We start from the raw sequence: 19556 nt of genomic DNA on the forward strand, positions 1-19556 counted from the left end.
ACTGGCACGCCCTGCTCCCACCCCGTTCTTGCAGGGAAAACAGGGCTACCCACCTCACAACTGGCCTCCCCATCAAAAGGCCTACTCCCTGGGAGGGCCGGCTGTTCTCTGCATAAACTTTCCAACCAGGAGGTGTCAGCCAGGGAGAACAAGGCAGCTGCCTGGGAGTTGTGCCCTCCATGGGAATGAGTACACACATGCAGGTTGGAAGACCACTCTGGGATCTTCAAGGAGGGTGTGCTCTGTCCCTTCACCCGGATGCTGCCACCATATCCCACTCCACCCGTGAAAACAGAGATCCCCACAGGGAGCCTGCAGGGGCCAAGGAAGTGTGATCTTTCAGCATGAGTAGGGCCAGGCAGGAGACAGTGAGACACACATCTCAACACAATAGCAAAGAGATCAAAATGCATTTAATGTGGTCTAGTCTCATCGCCTATGTCTTTAGATATCGCTATGTATTGAAAATAACATGAAAATTCTCCAGTTTCACCATTTAAAATAGATTTGACATTCTATGACCTCACGCAGGGCAGACACCCTATACAGGGGCCTACCAACAGTGGCTCCTTCCCGCCCCCCATGCCCTCGGCCAGGCGGGGACCGGATGGCACAGCACCAGCAGGGGATCAGGGCAGCCACAGAGTTCTGAGCAGCACTCACAGGCTGCACACAGCATACCGCCCCACTGACATTCTCATACACACACACCCTGGGACCTACACACACTCACACAGGCACACATGTACATGTGTTCACATGGACAGACACACCACAGCCTCCAACACAGGATCCAAGTACAGATGCTCACCTTTGGACACTGCACATCGGCAGTACACAGACTGTATCATCAGAGCAGAGGGGCGGGGACTCTCAAGTTGAACTGTGCCCATGTATGTCGCTAGCATCCAACCTGACTGATGTGCACCCAGCCTCAGCCTGGCGAGCATTAAACCAGCCTCCTTCGTGGAAAACATTCACACGCACACACATACCTGTGGGTAGACATATACAGACACCTGAGTACACACACACCTGTATATATCACATATCTGTATTATCGGAGTCATATACTTGGAAACAGTTGTGTGTGTACATGTATACTCACATACACACGCGCACCGTTGTCTCCCCTCTCCACACACTCCCCAGGGGCCAAGTCTTCCTTGCTCCCACACAGGTGCATGGCTGCTCCCAGGGGTGTCCCAAATAGATGCACTAAAGAAGGAGACTATTTTGGTCTTTAGCACAAGCAATAAATAAATAATAAATAAATACATACAGGGAAGGAGAAAAGGAGGGCAAGAGAATTTGAAAACACAGCATCTGCCTTTGGCAAAAGATGAAAGGCAGCTTGGGCTGCTCTTCTGCAAGGTCTGGGGACTGGAACATTCTGGCGGGCCCAGGCCTGGGAGGAGGATGGGCCAGAGAGGTGAATATACCAGGCCATTAAGATGGCCTAGGAGCAGGTCTTGGGGGACCTAGAGCCCCTGAGCTCTGCTTTGGATGCAGAGAGTAGAAGGTCGGCCCACTGGTCCAGGAAAGGCAGAGAGAACCCAGGTCCCTATATCCCCACACAGTAGCCAGGGGACACCTTTGTCTTTCCTCATCCCTCAGTCTGGCAGTCTGGGCAGGGTGAGTGAGAACCAAGTGCTCCCACACCAACTGTACCCAAGACCCCAGAGCTAAGGCTGGGAAAGCCAGTCAGACTTTGGGGCCAAGAGCCAGGTCCAGGAGTCCAAAGGAGGTGAGGAAAAAGCTGCCTCAGGCTGAGTCTTATAGGCCAGATATGAGGGTGGGGTCTGAGGCTAGGGAAGGGACCTGGAGTCAGGCCTATCCCAGAGTCACCTGCCCCAGGCACCTTGCAGGGAGCTGACAGTGTCTAGACCTCCGTGTTCCCTGATCCTCAAGGAGAAGTATGCAGAGGAGCCCATCCCAGTCCCAGCCTCTACCACATCCCACCTACTCACTATATGACTTTGCACATCCCCTTTTCCACTCTCTGCCTCAGTTTTCCCCTATGGGCCAGAGAGTCCCTGGTGCTCTCTGGTTCTGAGCTGCCTTGGAGGCACAGGTTGGAGCAACCTGGGAAGGCAGTGGGAACACGTGGGCTTTCTAAACACTACCTTCCAGAGCAGCCTGGCCCAGAGAGGACATGATTCCCTCTGCTGTACCAGGGAAGGCTGAGCTCCACCCAGCCCTGGCCCAGGCCACCTGCAGGAACTAGATGGAGCAGCAGAGTCAACACTAATCACAAGAGGGGCCTCAAGCCTCTTCCTGATCAGGGTGCCTGGAGTCAGGCCAACCTCAGGGCCCCCTGCCCTGGGCACCTTACAGAGAGCTGATAGTCAGGGAGGAGGAAGAAAGAGGGGCAGAAGCCCCACCCCAGGCTCCTGAAGGCTGAGCAAGGATTCCCTGTTCTGTGACATCCCCAGTTACCTCAGCAGGCAGGAGGAAGTGATGATCCCTCTCCTCTCCTAGACTCTTTCCTGTCTTTCAGTTGCAGACCCAGACTGGCTGGGCTCTTCTCGGTTCACGAGTACTGGCTCAGGTGTGGAGGGAAGGGGCAGGCAGATGTGGCCCTGAGCCAGGTAGGCGCAGCCTTTGCACCTTCCCAGAGCAGACAGAGGGGCCAGCAGGGACTTCAGTGGGGTCAGGGACAACACAGAAGGACAGGCAAATCCAATAAAAACAAAAACAACTGGAGCCAAACAATCTGCAGTCTCTAAGGCACAACTCACTCTGTGGGCTCAGGAGGAACATGGCTGATCTGCTTCCTCTGTGTGTGGGAACTGGCATCCTTTCCCAAGGAGCGTCCACTCCTGCATTTCCAATGACCCCTCACTGTGCAAGGGTAGAAATAGAGAGGCAAAACAGGGCCCTTGGAAGTAGGGAGGGAGTGGACCCTCAGGGGCAGGTCCTATATCCAGCCCTGAGATGAACCTCTGAGGTACAAAGTGAAACTCAAAAAGATCAAACCAGTTTCTTCCCAGGTCCCCACCCCTACCCCAGTGACATTCAAAGCTTTATTATGATCGTTAACATGGTCGTGGTTCTTCTATCACACACAGGACTTAAATTACCCCTAAAAGTGATGAACCCAGGCACACATTGACGAGAGATCAGACCAGCCTCAGGGAATCTTCCAGAACCTCCATCCAGCTGCTTGTGCTACAGCACAACAATGGAATCCTAATTGTCCTCCTTCCCCCCTCAAATTAAAAAAATTTTTTCAATCATATGTTAATTTTTTTATGGTAAACAGTCTTATCTGAACTAAGGTTGAGAAAGCCGAAATCCGGTTTCCTCTCCAAGTTAAAAACCAGCAAGGGGCACACACACGCACCCACGCACACACACACATACACAGCTGCTTCCAGGCAGGCTACAGCTCTGTCTTCAGGCAGAAACCCCCGGCTCTTGTGGCTTGGCCTCCCAGGAGGCCACCCTCCAACCCCTGTGCCTGAGTCAGCCTCTAAGGCTGGGGAATGCCCACTCTGGCTGCCCACTCTCCCACCAATCTTTCAAGGCTATTGCAAAGAAACATAAAACAACTAAAATACTACTGAGTCTGAACCCTGGGGCACCTGGCCTGTTTTGCCCAAACCCAGAGTCCCCAAGGGACGCTGGGGCCTCTCCCTGTCAGAGTGGATGCTGCACCTAAGCCAAGGGCACTCAGATCTCTGACTCCCGTCTGTAGGGCCGCTGCTCAAGGGCACCACCACCAGCCTGAAGCCTGTCAAATTCATGCCGGGGCTGAGGACTGAGGCCATCTTGACTTCGAACGTCCTGATCTCCATCTGCTTCATCCTCCTCATCACGGCTCAGGAAGGCCAGCTCGTTCTCATAGCAGAAGGAGTTCGCGCTGGGCAGGAGGAACTTGTTCTCCACTAGGTCCTTGGCACTGCAGCGTGGTGTGGAGGGCACCTCATAGGTCTTGTGGAAGTGTGAGTAGTCAATCTTGTATTGATTCTTCTCCTCAAAGAGCACCGGCTCAAAGCGGTGGCCCCACAGGATCTCATTGGCCAAGTAGGAGCTGCGGGCCTGTGTGGTCATGGCTGTGGCCTCCACCATGCCCTCCAGGATAACCACGATCTCAAAGTCGTCTGTCTCCAAGTCCTGCCTGCTGATGCCAAAGAGCGGGCTGGCCTCATCAATCTCGTGCAGGATGGTGATGGGCGACACCAGGAAGATGCGGTCCAGGCCCTTGTCAAAGCCCACATCGATGTCAATCTGGTCCAGTGGGATGTACTCACCCTCCTCTGTGACCCTGGGCTTAATGAGCTGGGCCCGCACGTGGGCCTCCACAATGTGGCTCTTGCGCAGGTTACCCACGCGCCACATGAGGCAGAGCTTGCCGTCGCGCAGAGCCACCACGGCATTGTGGCTGAACAGCAGTGTCTGTGCCCGCTTCTTGGGCCGTGCCATCTTGGCCATGATGGCACCAATCATGAAGGAGTCGATGATGCAGCCCACGATAGACTGCGCCACTACCATAAAGACGGCCACGGGGCATTCCTCAGTCACACAGCGCAGCCCGTAGCCAATAGTGGTCTGCGTCTCGATGGAGAAGAGGAAGGCCGCCATGAAGCCATGGACCTGCAGCACACAGGGGGTACGACCACGGTTCTCGGCTGGTTCCAGGTCCCCATGGGCCACAGCAATGACCCAAAAGATGACACCAAACAGCAGCCAGGAGGCAAGGAAGGCCAGCGAGAAGATGAGCAGCATGTAGCGCCAGCGGATGTCCACGCAGGTGGTAAACATGTCGGCCAGGTAGCGCTGCGACTTCTCGTCCATGTTGGCGAACTCAATGTTGCACTGCCCATTCTTCTTAACAAAGCGGTTTCGGCACCGGCGGCGTGTGTGCACCTTGCCATTGCCGAAGCCGTTAGCGCCTGACATGGTGACCAGGTGCAGCCCGTCCTCTTCCGATGACACAATGCTGTAGGGGTTGGCCCGGCTGGCTGCAGTCATCCCTGGGGTGGGGGGGCCCTGGCCCACCCCCAGGCTGGCTCCAGGAGGGGGAACTCCTGCAACAGAGAAGAAAGCAGGTCTGGCTGGACAGGTGGTCCCAGCTCTTCTCTGCCCACCCCACCCCTACCAGGGCCCATAAGGATGACTGGCAGACATTCCAGTCTACACTTACCCTCCACCAAACCCCCATCTTCCCTCCCACCGAAGCCCAATCTTCACTCCACCTTCTCAGCTTGGAAAACGGCCTTCCCAACCGCCTAGCAGCTCTGGCCCAAAACCCCGGATTCATCTCAATTCTTACTCCTACACCAAGGGCTCTGCTTTCAAAATATATTCAGAATCTGACCCCTTCTTCCACCCCCATGGCCTGAGTCCCAGTTATTACCTGCCTAGACCAGTGCAGGAGCCACCTCACCAGCCTCCCTGTGACTATTCCCTCCTATACCCTCCACTCTGGTCCCCATGGGAGCCAAGGGGAAACTGTGGATACAAGTCAGATCTAGGTCTTCCTCTGCTCACAGCCAGAAGCCCCTAAGACCCACAGAATCTACATGGATAGCGCCATGACGCCTTTGAATTTCACCTCTGAGCCTCCCCTGGCTTGCCCAGTTGGACCCCTCTCAGATATCTTCCCATGACTGCCACCTCACCTCCCTCAGGCCGTAACTCCAATGCTGCTGTTTCCCTGTGTCCCGGGGAGGGGGGTGATACACACCTGTTCCTGCTGTCCCTCCTCAGCACAGACCCGTAAAAATGGTAATAATACTGCAGACAGGGTAGCACTGGTCTGTCACCCCCACTGAGACCACCAGTTCCCTTAGAAAACAACAGGGCATTTTCTACATCACTCAGTGTCTCACCCCCAGACCTAGATTAGGGCCTGCCAAGCTCCACTTCAGATCCCCCAAGCTCACCCAGCTCACCCTCTTGATGCTCATACACCTCACCAACAGCACCCACTCCACACCCACCCATAGGCCCTAGAGTGGGCACCCAGCCAGGGGTTACTTAGGGTTACTCTGACCTCAGCCCAAAGGCCTCCGCCCCCATCCCTGTTGTCCTCATCTCTACAAAGCACTCACAAGTGTCACCTGCTCCCATCATCACCTTTAGCCCACTCTGGGGAGCACCTGGCTCCAGGCCAGCTTGCCGCATACACTCACGCACACTGATTCTCCGAGAGCAGGCCTGCAACCCAGTACCACAGCCAGCAGAACAAACCCTGCTCTCAGCCTCAGGACCCAGGCCATGTACCCTCCCCACTGCCCCACAGACTTCACACAGGCAGGTTGGTGCCAGGCTGAGCCAGGGGTCACAGCACTGCCTGCGCCTGTGGTCATAGGCACTAGCCTGTCTCAACTGGTCTGGGCTGAGAACAGGGGTAGAGATGTGGCTTACTGGCATGACAGTACTTGAACAAGTTGGGCATGTGCCTTCCCCCGATAGGGACGCTATGCAACCCAATCCCCACCCAGTCACACCACCAGGTTGGAACCAACATAGCCTCTGGATCACCTGCCACCACATTACTGGGAAGTCATTGAGGCCCCCAGGATAACGTTCCCAGGTAGCTGGGCATCCTCAACAGTCCAGGTGCCATGCAGGGCTTTCTGCTGACACCTCGGGCCATTCAGAGAGGGGGCCTACCCCAGATTTCATACAGGGAGTCTTGGAATGGGAATAAACCTGCCTGATGCCCCCAGGCAGAGGTGGCAAGGCTGGGATTCAGCTCTGTCTGTATGGCACAACTCCTGGCAAAGTCCACACTAGCCAGGGTCTTGGAGACACCTCTGTTCCCAATACATGGGACATGAGTGAGGGTGGAAACCACACAACCAGCCAGATTGGGAAGCAATCCCAGAGTCTGTGCTAGTAGGCCACAGTGCTAGTGGGTATAAGACACACAACCATGGAGGCCAGAGAACCACAGAAAGAGCCAGCAAGGTGTGGGCACCTTAGGCTAGACACAGCCAAGGCCCTCAGGTTGCCTCTAACAGCCCATGAAGACTTCAGAGAGGTCAAGTGACTCCCCTATCACCCTCTGCTACTTAGCCAACAAATAGGAGAATTGAGATCCAAGTCACTTGTCCAGTGCAAAGTCTCCACCACGGGACCCCAGGCTCTGCAGGGGCCTTCTGTCCTCACTCTGCCATCCTCCCCCACTGGTGCTCCAGCTGACCACCTCACCATGGGTCTGAAGAGCTGATGCTTGGGGTCGTAATGGCGGATGCTGCTTCTGCCTGGGCCAGGAGGCAGGGGGCCGACGGGGCTGGGGAACCCGGGGGTCATGCTGGGAAGATGACTCAGTACCAGGTTCCTGGGCCCTCCAGGGGAAGGTGGCTAGGGTTGGGGCATTCAGACGCCGGTGGGAGCCCACCATACCCCAAGAGCTGGGTTTGTATGGCCTGGAGGCCTTGAGGGATGTCCAACGGGTCATGGCTGCTCCAGCTCACACTTTGAGCAGCTCGAGGCCTGCAGGGAACAGAACCAAAAGAATCAAAGGCCAGAGAGCCCAGCCCAGCACCCTTCTCCCAGCTGGTGACTTCACATCTGGCCAGCTACCTGGCAGGTGAGGGTGCTATATCCACTTCTGGCATCTCTGCCAGGGCTGGCACCTTGGACCCACCCAGGGAGTATCACACAGGCCTTGGAACTCCCATTTCTGTTGATGTCCCTCCCAAAACCACTTGGAGACAATCAGCAAGGTCAAGTTCACACCTGCTTCCCCACTTCTCAGAGCCAAAAACTAACTGGGAACAAAATCACTTGTCCAAAAGCATCCAGAAACTAAGCACTTCTCTCTCTCTCTGAGAGAGAGAGAGAGAAGGAGGGAGGGAAGGAAAAAGAGAGGAAGGGAGAGAGGGTGAAAAGGAGAAAGACAGACAGAGGGACTCCTAGGGAGTGAGTATTAGAGCCACAAAGAAAGATCCAGAAGAGAGGACTCCTGAGTAGAAACCCAGAACCACAAATTTGCCAAGTGTCCAAAGGACACTCCCACACAAACATGGGCATGGCAATTTGGTTACACAACTGTGCAGTTTTTAAGAACTCTAAGAAATGTAGGACAGTCCCTTCAGTCAAAGTATGCAGGCTCTTGCTCAATGGGTACAAATGGTGAAATCAGATAAGAGAATTTGTTTTGCTAGAAGAAGCTTTAGCAAAAAAGGAGGTCAGTTCCCCATTTTCTAGGTGGGAAAACTGAGGCAAAAGGAGAAAGAAGACTTGTCCCACCTCACAGAGCAAAATATGGACCAGGACGAGATACTAAAGCTAACAGGCAGGACCATGAATAGGGAAACCCAGTTTTAGGGGGCTCCAGGCATTCCTAGAAGAGAATGGAGAAAGGCACTGGGGTACACTACCTGAGCTAGACAAGGAGATTCAACCGCAGACAAGGTTTGAAGCCAGAGTGGACAGCAGAAAGTACAGACCCAATAGAAGATGATCAATCTATCCTGGGACTCACAGGCTGCAATCTGCTTCCTGTGAGCCTCAGCACCTGCAGACACGGCCTCCCAGTATCCAGAAAGCTCAGAGCACTGGCCAAGACCAGGACTGAAGCTTTTAGAGAGGATATTAGGCAGTAGCTGCCACATGACCCAGGGGTGGGGCCTGGGAGTCACCGGGAGATGCCTCCGGATGGAGCAGGACACCCCATGCCCAGTCCCTGAGGCTCCAGGCACCTCAGGTTTCGGTAACATCCGGAAAGAGCCAGGACAAGGACTGGCCCCACGTTGCCAGATGCCAAGAAATCATTGACTGGGAGGGACAGTTAGGGGACCACATGGCACACACAAAGACACAGGCCCTGGAAGAGGGGCACCAGCAGAAGCCCTCCCTCAGGGGCCCCTTCATGGTGAGACCCCCTCCAGAGTCATGAGCACAGTGGCCAAAATGTATACCAGTCAGGTATTCATCCACAAGTCTAGTGTGAAGATTTCTCAAAATAAACAAATCTAATAAGCTGGTTCATTTGATTCTTATAACACTGTTTGTAACTATTGTTCCCTTTTCCAGTGAGGAAATTAAAGCTCAGAGAGATGTCGTCATTTGCCAAGAAATACACTGCCTTTGAGTTGTGCTACCAATATGGGGGATGGGAAGAAACCAACACTCATCACCCCAAGCCCTGAGGCCTAACTGGATATGGTGCCATACTCCAATCCCAGTTCTCAGGCCCCTGCAATCCCATGTGGTGTTAAGACTTACTGCCCCAAATCAGGGCTCAAAAGTAGAGGTTTAAAGACTCTCACCAACAATGACCCATGGCATTCACCTCTTGGAGAAGGCCCAGGGGTTGGGTGCTCACAACTTCATAATCAAGGCCCAACCTCAGACGGCGCCTTAGAGATCACTCCATGCAGGGAAGGCCAGCGTATGGCCTGTATGCACCTCCTCCCCGTATGACTGCCGCAGATGTCATAATCAATCACAGAGCACTTGAGGATGGCCACAAAATCTATCCTAATCCAGTCATGGTCCAGAGAGAAGGGGCATTCTCGATGGCCATCTGGCCAGAGCCAAGAGCTAGAGGGCCAGTGAGGAGGCTGAGGCTGCCTGATAAATGTCTAACAAGAATGTGGAGGGAGATGGGAGAGTTGGGAGGGGTGGGCATTTCTGTTTGTCCCAATCTGGGAAGACGTTTTCTCATGTCCAACCACCCTTCCAAGCTGGACAGCCTGGCCAGCTCCTTAGACACCTCTGTCCCTATGCTCACCCACAACCTGCAAATACTTGAGGTCAGTGCAGTGCAGGTTTCCTTACCAAGCCCATGGGTTAAAATGGTGATGATACATCAGGATATGCCAAAGTGAGGATGGTCGGTGCTGCTCTAGTATCCCCTGAGCCCTCACCATTTAGGGTTCACCTGCCCTGAGTCCAACAGCCAACACCCAGTTGCTCTGCTGCGTACAAGGCCAGCTGAAGAGCTAATACCACCAGGATCAGGTAGGCAAGCACCCCTGTCTCTGCTCCTCCTTGGAATGACACTGAGGGGTGTGTCACATGCTATCTCCCTGGCTGCCCCAGCTAGATCTGGCTCATGGTCCCCAGCAGTAACCCTATCAATAACATGCCTTTCATCAAGTTCTTCTCTTCCTCACCTCACTTCTCACTCCCCTATACTATTTCCTGAGTCTACCTCCTACTAAGCTACTTGCACTGGGATCTTTGTTTCTTAAGTGGTCTCTTACCTGCAAAGGCTCCTAAACCCTGGCCTCCCCTCCTGGCTGCCCACACCACCACCTGTACAGTATGGCTCCTTCTCTTCCCTAGACCTTCTTTTCCTCCAGCTCCAGCTCCTCCCCCTTTTCCACCATGAAGCCCTTTTGGATTCTCTAGCTCTGGGATTTTTCCTGTTAGGGAAGCTACTTTCCACCTTGTGTGAGAGTTGATTTTGCCCAGGTCCCATCTCTGACTGACCTTGGAGGCCCAGAGAGGCTAGTGCAGGGCCTGGCACAGAGAAGACACCAGAAAATGCTCCTTGCCCAGATGAAAGATGAAGGCATGAGCAGTGAACAGAGGGATGGATGAGGAAGTAACGGAGCCATGAATGAAGAGACAGATATATGCACAGGTGGGTGGTCAAACAGATGGATGGATAAACCAGGCTGACAGATGGGTAGGTGGATGGAGAGGGTGACCAGATAATGGATGGGTTAGGTGGGTGGAAGGGTGGGTGGATAGACGGTTGAGCAGATGAATGGGTAAGGAAACTGAGTAACGAATAGATAAAATGAGTGGGTGGATGGATTGAGTGAGTGGATGAATAGATGGGTGGATGGGTGGGTAGGTGAGTGGGTAGGTAGATGAGTGGCAGATGGATGGGGGTGTTTGGAGCTACTGGATGGATAGCGAGTAAATGAGAGGTCAAACAGGTGGCTGACCAGGCAGAAGAGATGGATAACTTAGGGGGAGGGATGCGGAGGTATCAATGAGTGTTTCCTGAATGGACAATGAGCTAGACAGGTACACATCTGTAACAACCTTAATCTTACCTCTTGAATTCTATCTTCTAAGTAATGGTGCTGAGTGGGCAGGTGTCTGTCTTCAGGGCTGAATTAGCAGCAGCTGCCATCTCCCAGACTCCTGCTGGGTAGGAGCCAGTCTCTAGAAGATCCTAAAGTGAACAGAGAAAAGCCAAGTTACTGCAAGTGCTGCTCTCTCTTTGGAGAGACTCTGGTCAGAACTTTCCACATGAACACACATTTCTGCTCACTTTCCCCAGTGAAGGTGGAGGGCCTCTGTCTGGTACCTTTGAGGCCCAGCACTTTCACAGGATCCAAGCCCTGCCATGACAATCATTCAGAATCAAACAAGGGGGTTGGCGAGGTGGCTCAAGTGGTAGAGCACCTGCCTAGCAAGCACAAGGCCCTGAGTTCAAACCCCAGTGCCACCAAAAAGGTGAGGGGAGTGGCTCAAGCAGTAAGAGCACCTGCCTAGCAAGCATGAGGCCCTGAGTTCAAACCCCAGTGCAGAAAAAGAAACAAGAACCAAACAAGATGGATCTTCAGAGGAAATAATAGCTACAATTATTGGTGCCTAATGCATATCAGACACTGTGATATGGTTTTACACACATGATCTCATGTAATCCTCATAAGTCCACAAGGTTGGGACTATTATTACCATTCTAGAGAAATAGGTAATTCTTCTAGGGTCACAAAGGACATTGGGCAATTTGTGCTTGTGCTCCTACCCACTACCTGCTAAGCCTTCCCATTGCTACCCCTGGAGTCAACTGTGGACAGTTGGATGGATGGGTGTGGTGGCAGATGGATGCATGGGTGTGGGTGGATGGATGGATGGAAGGGTGCGTGGATGGATGAATGGAAGGGTGCATGGATGGATAGATGAGTAGAGGGATGGATGAATGAATGGGGTGTTTGGACAAGTGGAATAGATGAATAGATAGATGAGCACATAAGCACATGGATACCTGTGTGGATGGGTAGACATCAGTAACTTGCCAGGAACATGCCTTGGCACACACACACACACACACACACATCCTGTGTGGTGTCCACAATCTCCCAGAATTAGTTCTCAGTTTGTCAAAGGGGCCTCTGTCTTCCCCTCAGTGTGTGGTGAGGATCAGGGGCAAGGGTGAGACTCTGTGGACTTCCAGAGGTCAGCTGCCCTGAGATGCCTCTCACCCTTCCCATCTCCCAGGCTCTGAGTCCACAGGGCCCCACCCTTTCCAGGGCACACCCAAGTCTGGTTTGTCACACTGGCTTTTCTGGCTAGGATTAAGGGAATGGTTGACGAGTCACCCATTCCCACATCATTAGTCTCTGGGGCAGGTGACAGTGGCAGGTTTAAAGATGTACAGGGATGGGTTCGAACCCCAGCTCTGCCCCTCACAAGCTGGGTGACTTTGGGTGAGTCATTTCCCCTCTCTGTAAGCCTCCCAGTCCTCAGACTCCTACTTCCTCACCCCTCATCATTCCCTGAGCAGTTGCCCTATGCACACTGTTTTCTCTCAGTGTTTTCACTCTCAAAACTGATGGGGAAATTGAGGCTCAGGGAGACTCCAGCACAGACCGACATCACACAGCTGGGAATCTGTACAGCAGGGACATGACCCAGGTCTCTGATATCTTACCCTTCCCATGAGTGAGCCCATGCCATACCTGGTCCTGTGTGCTCAGTCATGGACTCTACTTATTCCAACCCTCACTGCTCCAGAATGGGGCTGGTTCCTCCCACTGGAAAATTGAGGAAATTAAAGCTGAGAAAGGCAAAGTCACTTGCCTCACCTACAGCTAGATCTCTATAGAGTGGAAGTAGGATGTTACCATGGGGCAATGAGGAGCCAAACAAGGTTCAAGAGCTGGGCGCTGGTGGCTCACACCTGTAATCCTAGCTACTCAGGAGGCAGCGATCAGGAGGACTGCAGTTCAAAGCTAGTCCAGGCAAACAGTTCGTGAGACCCTAAATTGAAAAACCCTTCACAAAAATAGGGCTGGTGGAGTGGCTGAAGGTGAAGGCCTGAGTTCAAGCCCCAGTACCACAAAAAAAGAAAGAAGGTTCAGGAGAAGGGGCAGGGCGAGAGGTGTGGACAGCCTGCCCTACCCACTTCCTGTGGGTCACTTGGCCTGCTCTGGGCTCTCTCAGCTTCATTCCTGACTCCATTTCCTGGGAGGGTCTTTCCTAGATCCACAAATACAGCCTCATCACTTCTGATTAGTTCCACTCTGCACAAAGGGAAACTGAAGCACAGAGAAGTGACTTGCCCAACATCATGGAGCCTGTGAGTGGTGCCCTAGAGATAAGAACTCAGGTCACTGAACAACTTGTCCAGGACTTCTCCTCCCACTCTTCAGGGGCTGCAGCAGCCCCCAGTGGGAGGTGACCCTTCTAGGTCACAGAGACAGGAGGCTGAGTGTCTGGAGGCAGAGCTTCCTTGGACAGACAGGCAGGACTGGCACACTGAATCCAGTCAGTGAGGGAAGGGCTGGATCCACCCCAGCCTCTCCTCAGTGCCAAACCTGACAGCCAAGACCAAGGCTGAAACCCCCAAGGGACAGGGCAGGCACTTCCCCTTCCTGAGGCTCAGCTTCCTCCTCCAAAACATGGGGATGGTGACACCTGCCCAGCTCCAGCGGATATGCCTACGAAACTAAATGTGGTGACGGGAGGTGTGGGCCAGGCACAGATCTGAAGACACGGCCTGACACCAGCAGGACTCAGGAGGCAGCCACCATCATGATCAACAACAGTCCTTCCAGAAGGACCCGGATGCTCCCAGATTACTGGGCCCCTTCCCTAGGCTCAGACTCCTCAGCTGCAAAATGGGGAGCCTCTATATGCTTTGGTTTATCATGGGATAAACCAAGTCATGTCTCTTACATCTGGCACACAGTGTGGGTCCTCCCCATTGTACTGCAGGGTGGAGGGGGGTTCAGGATGTGACACCCTATTTGGGCAGCTCAGGGCAGAAAGGAGGTTCCCCCTGGAAGGGAAGCTGGCATGTGCATGGTCCTTCCTCCAAGACACCTCAGCAGCTTCACAGGGCAGGGACCAGTGCTTTGTTCCTTGGTGCCCAGCATGTGCCAGTCCAAACAGTGCTTAGCAATGCAGGCTGCAAAAACCGTGAGTGAGTCTCCATCCTATAGCCTGGAGACAGCTGGACACACAGACCCCAAAAACATGCTGTGCCAAGTGGCCGGGAAGGCGGACATCCACCCTGTGAGCCTAGAGGTTAGGCCAGGGCAAGAGGTTCTGGCCTCAGCAGGAGGGACGATAGGCACACCAGACACCAGGGAATGTTTCTGTGGTATTTTTATCTTGAGAACATCCTTTGCAGAGGGTGAGGGCAAGAGGGAGACAGGGTGTCCCTGGCCCAAGGCCCCTGGGAGCAGCAAAGGACAGAGGCCCCTTAGTGCCCTTTGCTAGGATGGTCACTACAGACATGGCCCCCAACTGGGGCTTCAATGAGTCCAGAAGCAGGGGCCACCTGGAGGGTCTTGGGGTTTCATGGGGCTCTAGCTCCAATTTGCTGTGTGGCCTAAGGCAGGTCTCTGTCCCTCTCTGGGTCTCCCACTTGCAACCCACCTTTCCTAAGGGTCTGTTCAATGCCAGGCTCAGCACCAGACACCAGGGGCTTAAAGAAAAACTGGCAGGCACCTGCCTTCATGGGTCACCCTGCCCAGCTAGGGACATAGAAGGAAATCCACAATCATAAGACAGCTAAAAAAAACTACTACAATCTAATGAAAATGAAAATACAACCTACCAGAATCTGTGGGACACAGCAAAGGCCATGCTAAGGGGAAAGTTTATAGCTGTAAGTACCTACATTAAAAAAACAGACTTCTCAAATAAACAACCTAATGATGTGCCCTAAGCTTCTAGAAAACAACAAACCACATTCAGAAACTTAAAAAAAAGAAGAAGAAGAAGAAGAAGAAGAAGAAGAAGAAGAAGAAGAAGAAGAAGAAGAAGAAGAAGAAGAAGAAGAAGAAGAAGAAGAAGAAGAAGAAGAAACCCAAAACTAGCAGGCACAGAGAGAAATAATGAAGATCAGGGCTGAGATCAATGAGATGGAGACCAAAAAAAAAAACATACAAAGAATCAATGAAACAAAAAGTTGGTTCTCTGAAAAGATTAACAAGATTGATAAACCCTTAACCAACATGACAAAACAGCCAAGGGAAAAGATGAAAAAAGAGGACATAACCACAAATACTAATGAAATCCAGAGGACCATTAGAGAATACTTTCAAAATGTATATTCTAAACAAAATAGATAAATTTCTAGGTGTATATAACCAACCAAGAAGATATTAGCCACCAATAGACCTACGACAAGCAATGAAATTAAAGCAGTAATAAAGAGCCTCCCTACAAAGAAAAGCCTGGCACCTGATGGATTTTACCAAACCTTTAAAGAAGAACTAACACCAATACTCTTCAAACTTTTCAGGAAATAGAAAGGGAAGGAATATTACCAAACTCATTCTATGAAGCCAGCATTATACTCATTTCAAAACTCAATAAAGATGCAACAGAAAAAGAGAATTATAGACCAATATCTTTAATGAACATGGACTCTCAACAAAATACAGGCAAACAGAATTCAACAACATATCAAAAAGATCACACACCAGGAAAGATCTCCCATGCTCATGGATTGGTAGACTCAACATAGTAAAAATGGCTATTCTATCAAAAGCAATCTACTTGTTCAATGCAATTCCATCAATATCCAAATGACATTCACCACAGAGATTGAAAAATCAACCCTAAAGTTCATTTGGAAGCACAAAAGACTGTGAACAGCCAAGGCAAAAAGAGCAATGCTGAAGATATCACAATACCCAACTTCAAACTATATTACAGAGCCAAAGCAATAAAAACAGCATAGTACTGACACAAAAATAGATATGAAGACCAGTGGAATAGAGTAGAGGACTCAGATATAAATCCATGCAGCTACACACCTAATTTTTGACAAAGTTGTCAAAAACATACAATGGAGAAAAGACAGCCTCTTCAACAAATGCTGGGAAAACTGGGTATCTGGCTGCAGAAAACTAAAACTAGATCCATGTCTGTCCCCTGTACAAGTATCAACATAAATAGGATCAAGGACCTTAATATCAGACCTGAAACCTTGAAGGTAGTACAGAAAAGAGCAGGGAATACCCTGGAAGCAATAGGTATAGGCAAGCACTTCCTCAGTAGAACTCAAGTAGCTCAGCAAGAAAGAGAAAGGATTGACAAATGGAAATACATAAAATTAAAAAGCTTCTGCACAACAAAAGAAATGGTTTCTAAATTGAAGAGGCCACCCAGAGGATGTGAAAAAAATCTTTGCTAGGTATACATCAGACAAGGGACTGATAACCAGAATATACAGGGAGCTCAAAAAACCAAGCTCCCAAAAAATCAATGACACAAATGAACTGAAAAGAGCCTTTTCAAATAAAGAAGTTCAAATGGCTAAAAAACACATGAAAAATGCTCACCATCCCTGGCCATAAAGGGAATGTAAATCAAAACCACATTAAGATTCACCTCACTCCTGTTAGACTAGCTACCATCAAGAACACAAACAACAAATGTTGGCAAAGATGTGGGGAAAAAGGAACCCTCATACATTGCTGGTAGGAAAGTAAGCTAGTACAACCACTCTGGAAAACAGCACGGAGGCTCCTTAAAAAACTAAAAATAGATCTGCTTTATGATCCAACAATACCACTCCTAGGGATATACCTAAAAGAATGTGAGTCAGTTTACAACAAAGGCACCTGCACACCCATGTTTATTGCAGCACTATCCACAACAGCCAAGCTATGGACACAGCCAAGATGCACCACTACCAATGAATGGATTAGGAAAATATGGCATTTATATACAATAGAATTTTACTCAGTCACAAAGAAAAATGGAATTTTGTCATTCGCAGATAAATAAATGGAACTGGAGAACATCATCTTAAGTGAAGTTAGCCAGGCTCAGAAGGCCAAAAGTCACATGTTCTCTCTCATCTAGGGAATATAGACCTAATAAAAATGCAGCATTATTATAAAACACTGGTCACACTAAAGGGAGGTCACATAATGGAGGGGTAGGGTAAAAGAAGAAAACTAAGAACTTGAATATGGTTGATATACTCTCTATACAAGAAAGAATATATACTAAAACTGGCTGAAACCACCATACTAAAGGGACTAAGGTAAAATGAAGAAAATAAGAGGAGATAAACTAATTTGGGTTCTAATACATATATACATGAAAATGTCACAAGGAAACTCCCTGTGTTTATCACAAACAAGCAAAAATACCATGTTTTTCTTTTTCTCTTTTCTCTTTTTTCTTCTACAAAATCAGAGAACAGAAGGGCTGAGGAGGGAGGATGGCACCAGTGGGAGGTGGGGAGGTGGTGGGGAAAGTGGGTAGGAGGATGAATACGGTGCAAAAAATGTGTACACATGTATATAAATACAAAAATGATACCCGTTGAAACTATTTCAAGAATCAGGAGGGGGAGATAAAGGAGAGTGGGGGAGGGGTGAATTCAAGTATGATATATTTGATACATTGTAAGAATTTTTGTAAATGCCATGATGTACCACCACCCAGCAGAAGAATAAAGGAAAAAAATAAAAGATCAGACACCATGACCAAGTCAGTTTCATTACAAGGATGCAAGGATGGTTCAACATACGTAAACTGGTAAATATAGTACAGCATATAAACAGACAAGGACAAAAAGCACATGATCCTCTCAATAGGTGCAGAAAAAGCCTTTGACAAAATGTTAAGACCCTTTCATGATAAAAGCTCTGAAGAAACTAGGAATAAAAGGAATGTTCCTCAACATAATAAAGGTTATATATGACAAACCTAAATGGAAAACAACTGAAATTATTCCTGCTAAAGTCAGGAATGAGACAGGGATGCCTGCTTTCCCCACTCCTAGTCAATGCAATTTTGGAATTCCTAGCCAGAGCAATAAGACAAGAGCAAGAAATAAAAGGGATTCAAATAGGGAAGGAAGAAGTCAAACTATCCCAATTTACAGATGACATGATCCTATACTATACCTAAAAGACCCTAAAAACGCTACCAAAAAAAACTATTAGAAATCATAAACTCTTTTGACAAAGTAGCAGGATACAAAATTAATATACAAAAATCAGTAGCCTTCCTATATACCAATAATGAACAAACTGAGAAAGAAATCAGGGAAACAAACTTATTTACAATAGCCTCAAAAAACAATAAAGTACCTTAGAATAAATTTAATTAAGGAGACCAAAGACCTTTTCAATGAAAGCTATAAACCACTGAAGAGAGAAATCAAAGACATCAGAAGATGGAAGATCTCCCATCCTGTGGATCGGTAGAATCAACATTGTGAAAATGGCCATACTACCCAAAGCAATCTACATGTCTAACACAATCCCCATCAAAATACCAATGACTTTCTCCACAGAAATTGACAAATCAATCCTAAAATACATATGGAAACACAAAAGATCTCAAATGGCTAAAGCAATTCTGAGCAAAAAGTCCAAAGCTAGAGGTATCACAATACCCAACTTCAAACTATACTACAGGGCCATAACAATAAAAACAGCATGGTATTGGCACAAAAACGGACAGGAAGACCAATGAATCAGAATAGATCCAGAAATAAACCCACGCAGCTACAGCCTACTGATCTTTGAGAAAGTCACCCAAAATACAAGATAGAGAAAAGACAACCTCTTCAACAAATGTTGCTGGGAAAACTGGATATCCACATGCAGAAGATTGAAACTAGATCCCTACCTCTCACCCTGTATAAAAATCAACTCAAAGTGGATCAAAGACCTTAATATAAGGCCTGAAATTTTGGAAGTTTCATAGGAAGTAGTAGGAAATACACGGGAACAGATAGACATAGGGAAAAATTTCCTAAGCAGAACTCAAAAGGCTAAGCATCTAAGAGAAAGAATACAAATGAAACTGCATCAAACTTAAAAGCTTCTGCACAGCAAAAGAAACAGTCACCAGACTCAAAAGACAGCCCACAGAATGGGAGAATATCTTTGCCGCTACTCATCGGACAAGGGTCTAATATCCAGAATTTATAGGAAACTCAAAAAACTCAACACTCAAAAAATCAACATCCCAATGAAGAAATGAGCACATGAATTAAATAGGGAATTCTCAAAGGAAGAGGTACAATTGGCCAGTAAATACATGAAAAAGTGTTCAACTTCCCTGGCTATAAAAGAGATGAAAATCAAAACTACACTAAGATTTCATATCACCCATGTTCAAGGGCAATAATAACAACAAATGCTGGTGAGGATGTGGTGAAACAGGAACCCTTATACACTGCTGGTGGGATTGCAAATTAGTACAACCATTATGGAAAGCAGTATGGAGATTCATCAAAAAGCTAAAGATAGAACTGCCATATGATCCACTGATACCCACTCCTGGGCATCTACCCAAAGGAACATAAGTCAAGATACAATAGAGACACCTGTACACCGATGTTCATTGCAGCACTATTCACAATAACCCAGCTCTGGAAACAAGATGCCCTACAACTGAAGAAGGGATCAAGAAAATGTGGT

General features: G+C 49.4%; 1 protein-coding gene across 3 annotated transcripts in view; it reads right to left on the minus strand.

The window, feature by feature from the left end:
• Positions 1-393: 393 nt before the first annotated feature.
• Positions 394-19556, minus strand: part of Kcnj12 (potassium inwardly rectifying channel subfamily J member 12) — a 46217-nt gene continuing 27054 nt past the window's right edge. The window contains exons 1-3 of one of the 3 annotated variants that reach the window (XM_074046638.1): positions 8444-9392; positions 7165-7449; positions 394-5033 (exon numbers count right to left, since the gene is read on the minus strand). In XM_074046638.1, coding sequence (XP_073902739.1) covers positions 3676-5033; positions 7165-7414 — 1608 coding nt within the window. In that variant the 5' untranslated portion in view covers positions 7415-7449; positions 8444-9392 and the 3' untranslated portion in view covers positions 394-3675. Of the gene's footprint in view, positions 5034-7164; positions 7450-8339; positions 9393-10973; positions 11096-19556 lie in introns of those variants that run through there. The other 2 variants (XM_074046637.1, XM_020172422.2) reach the window with 2 other exon arrangements.

Source organism: Castor canadensis, chromosome 11 (genome assembly GCF_047511655.1).
Source record: "Castor canadensis chromosome 11, mCasCan1.hap1v2, whole genome shotgun sequence".
In the NCBI taxonomy this organism is placed as follows: Eukaryota; Metazoa; Chordata; class Mammalia; order Rodentia; family Castoridae; genus Castor; species Castor canadensis.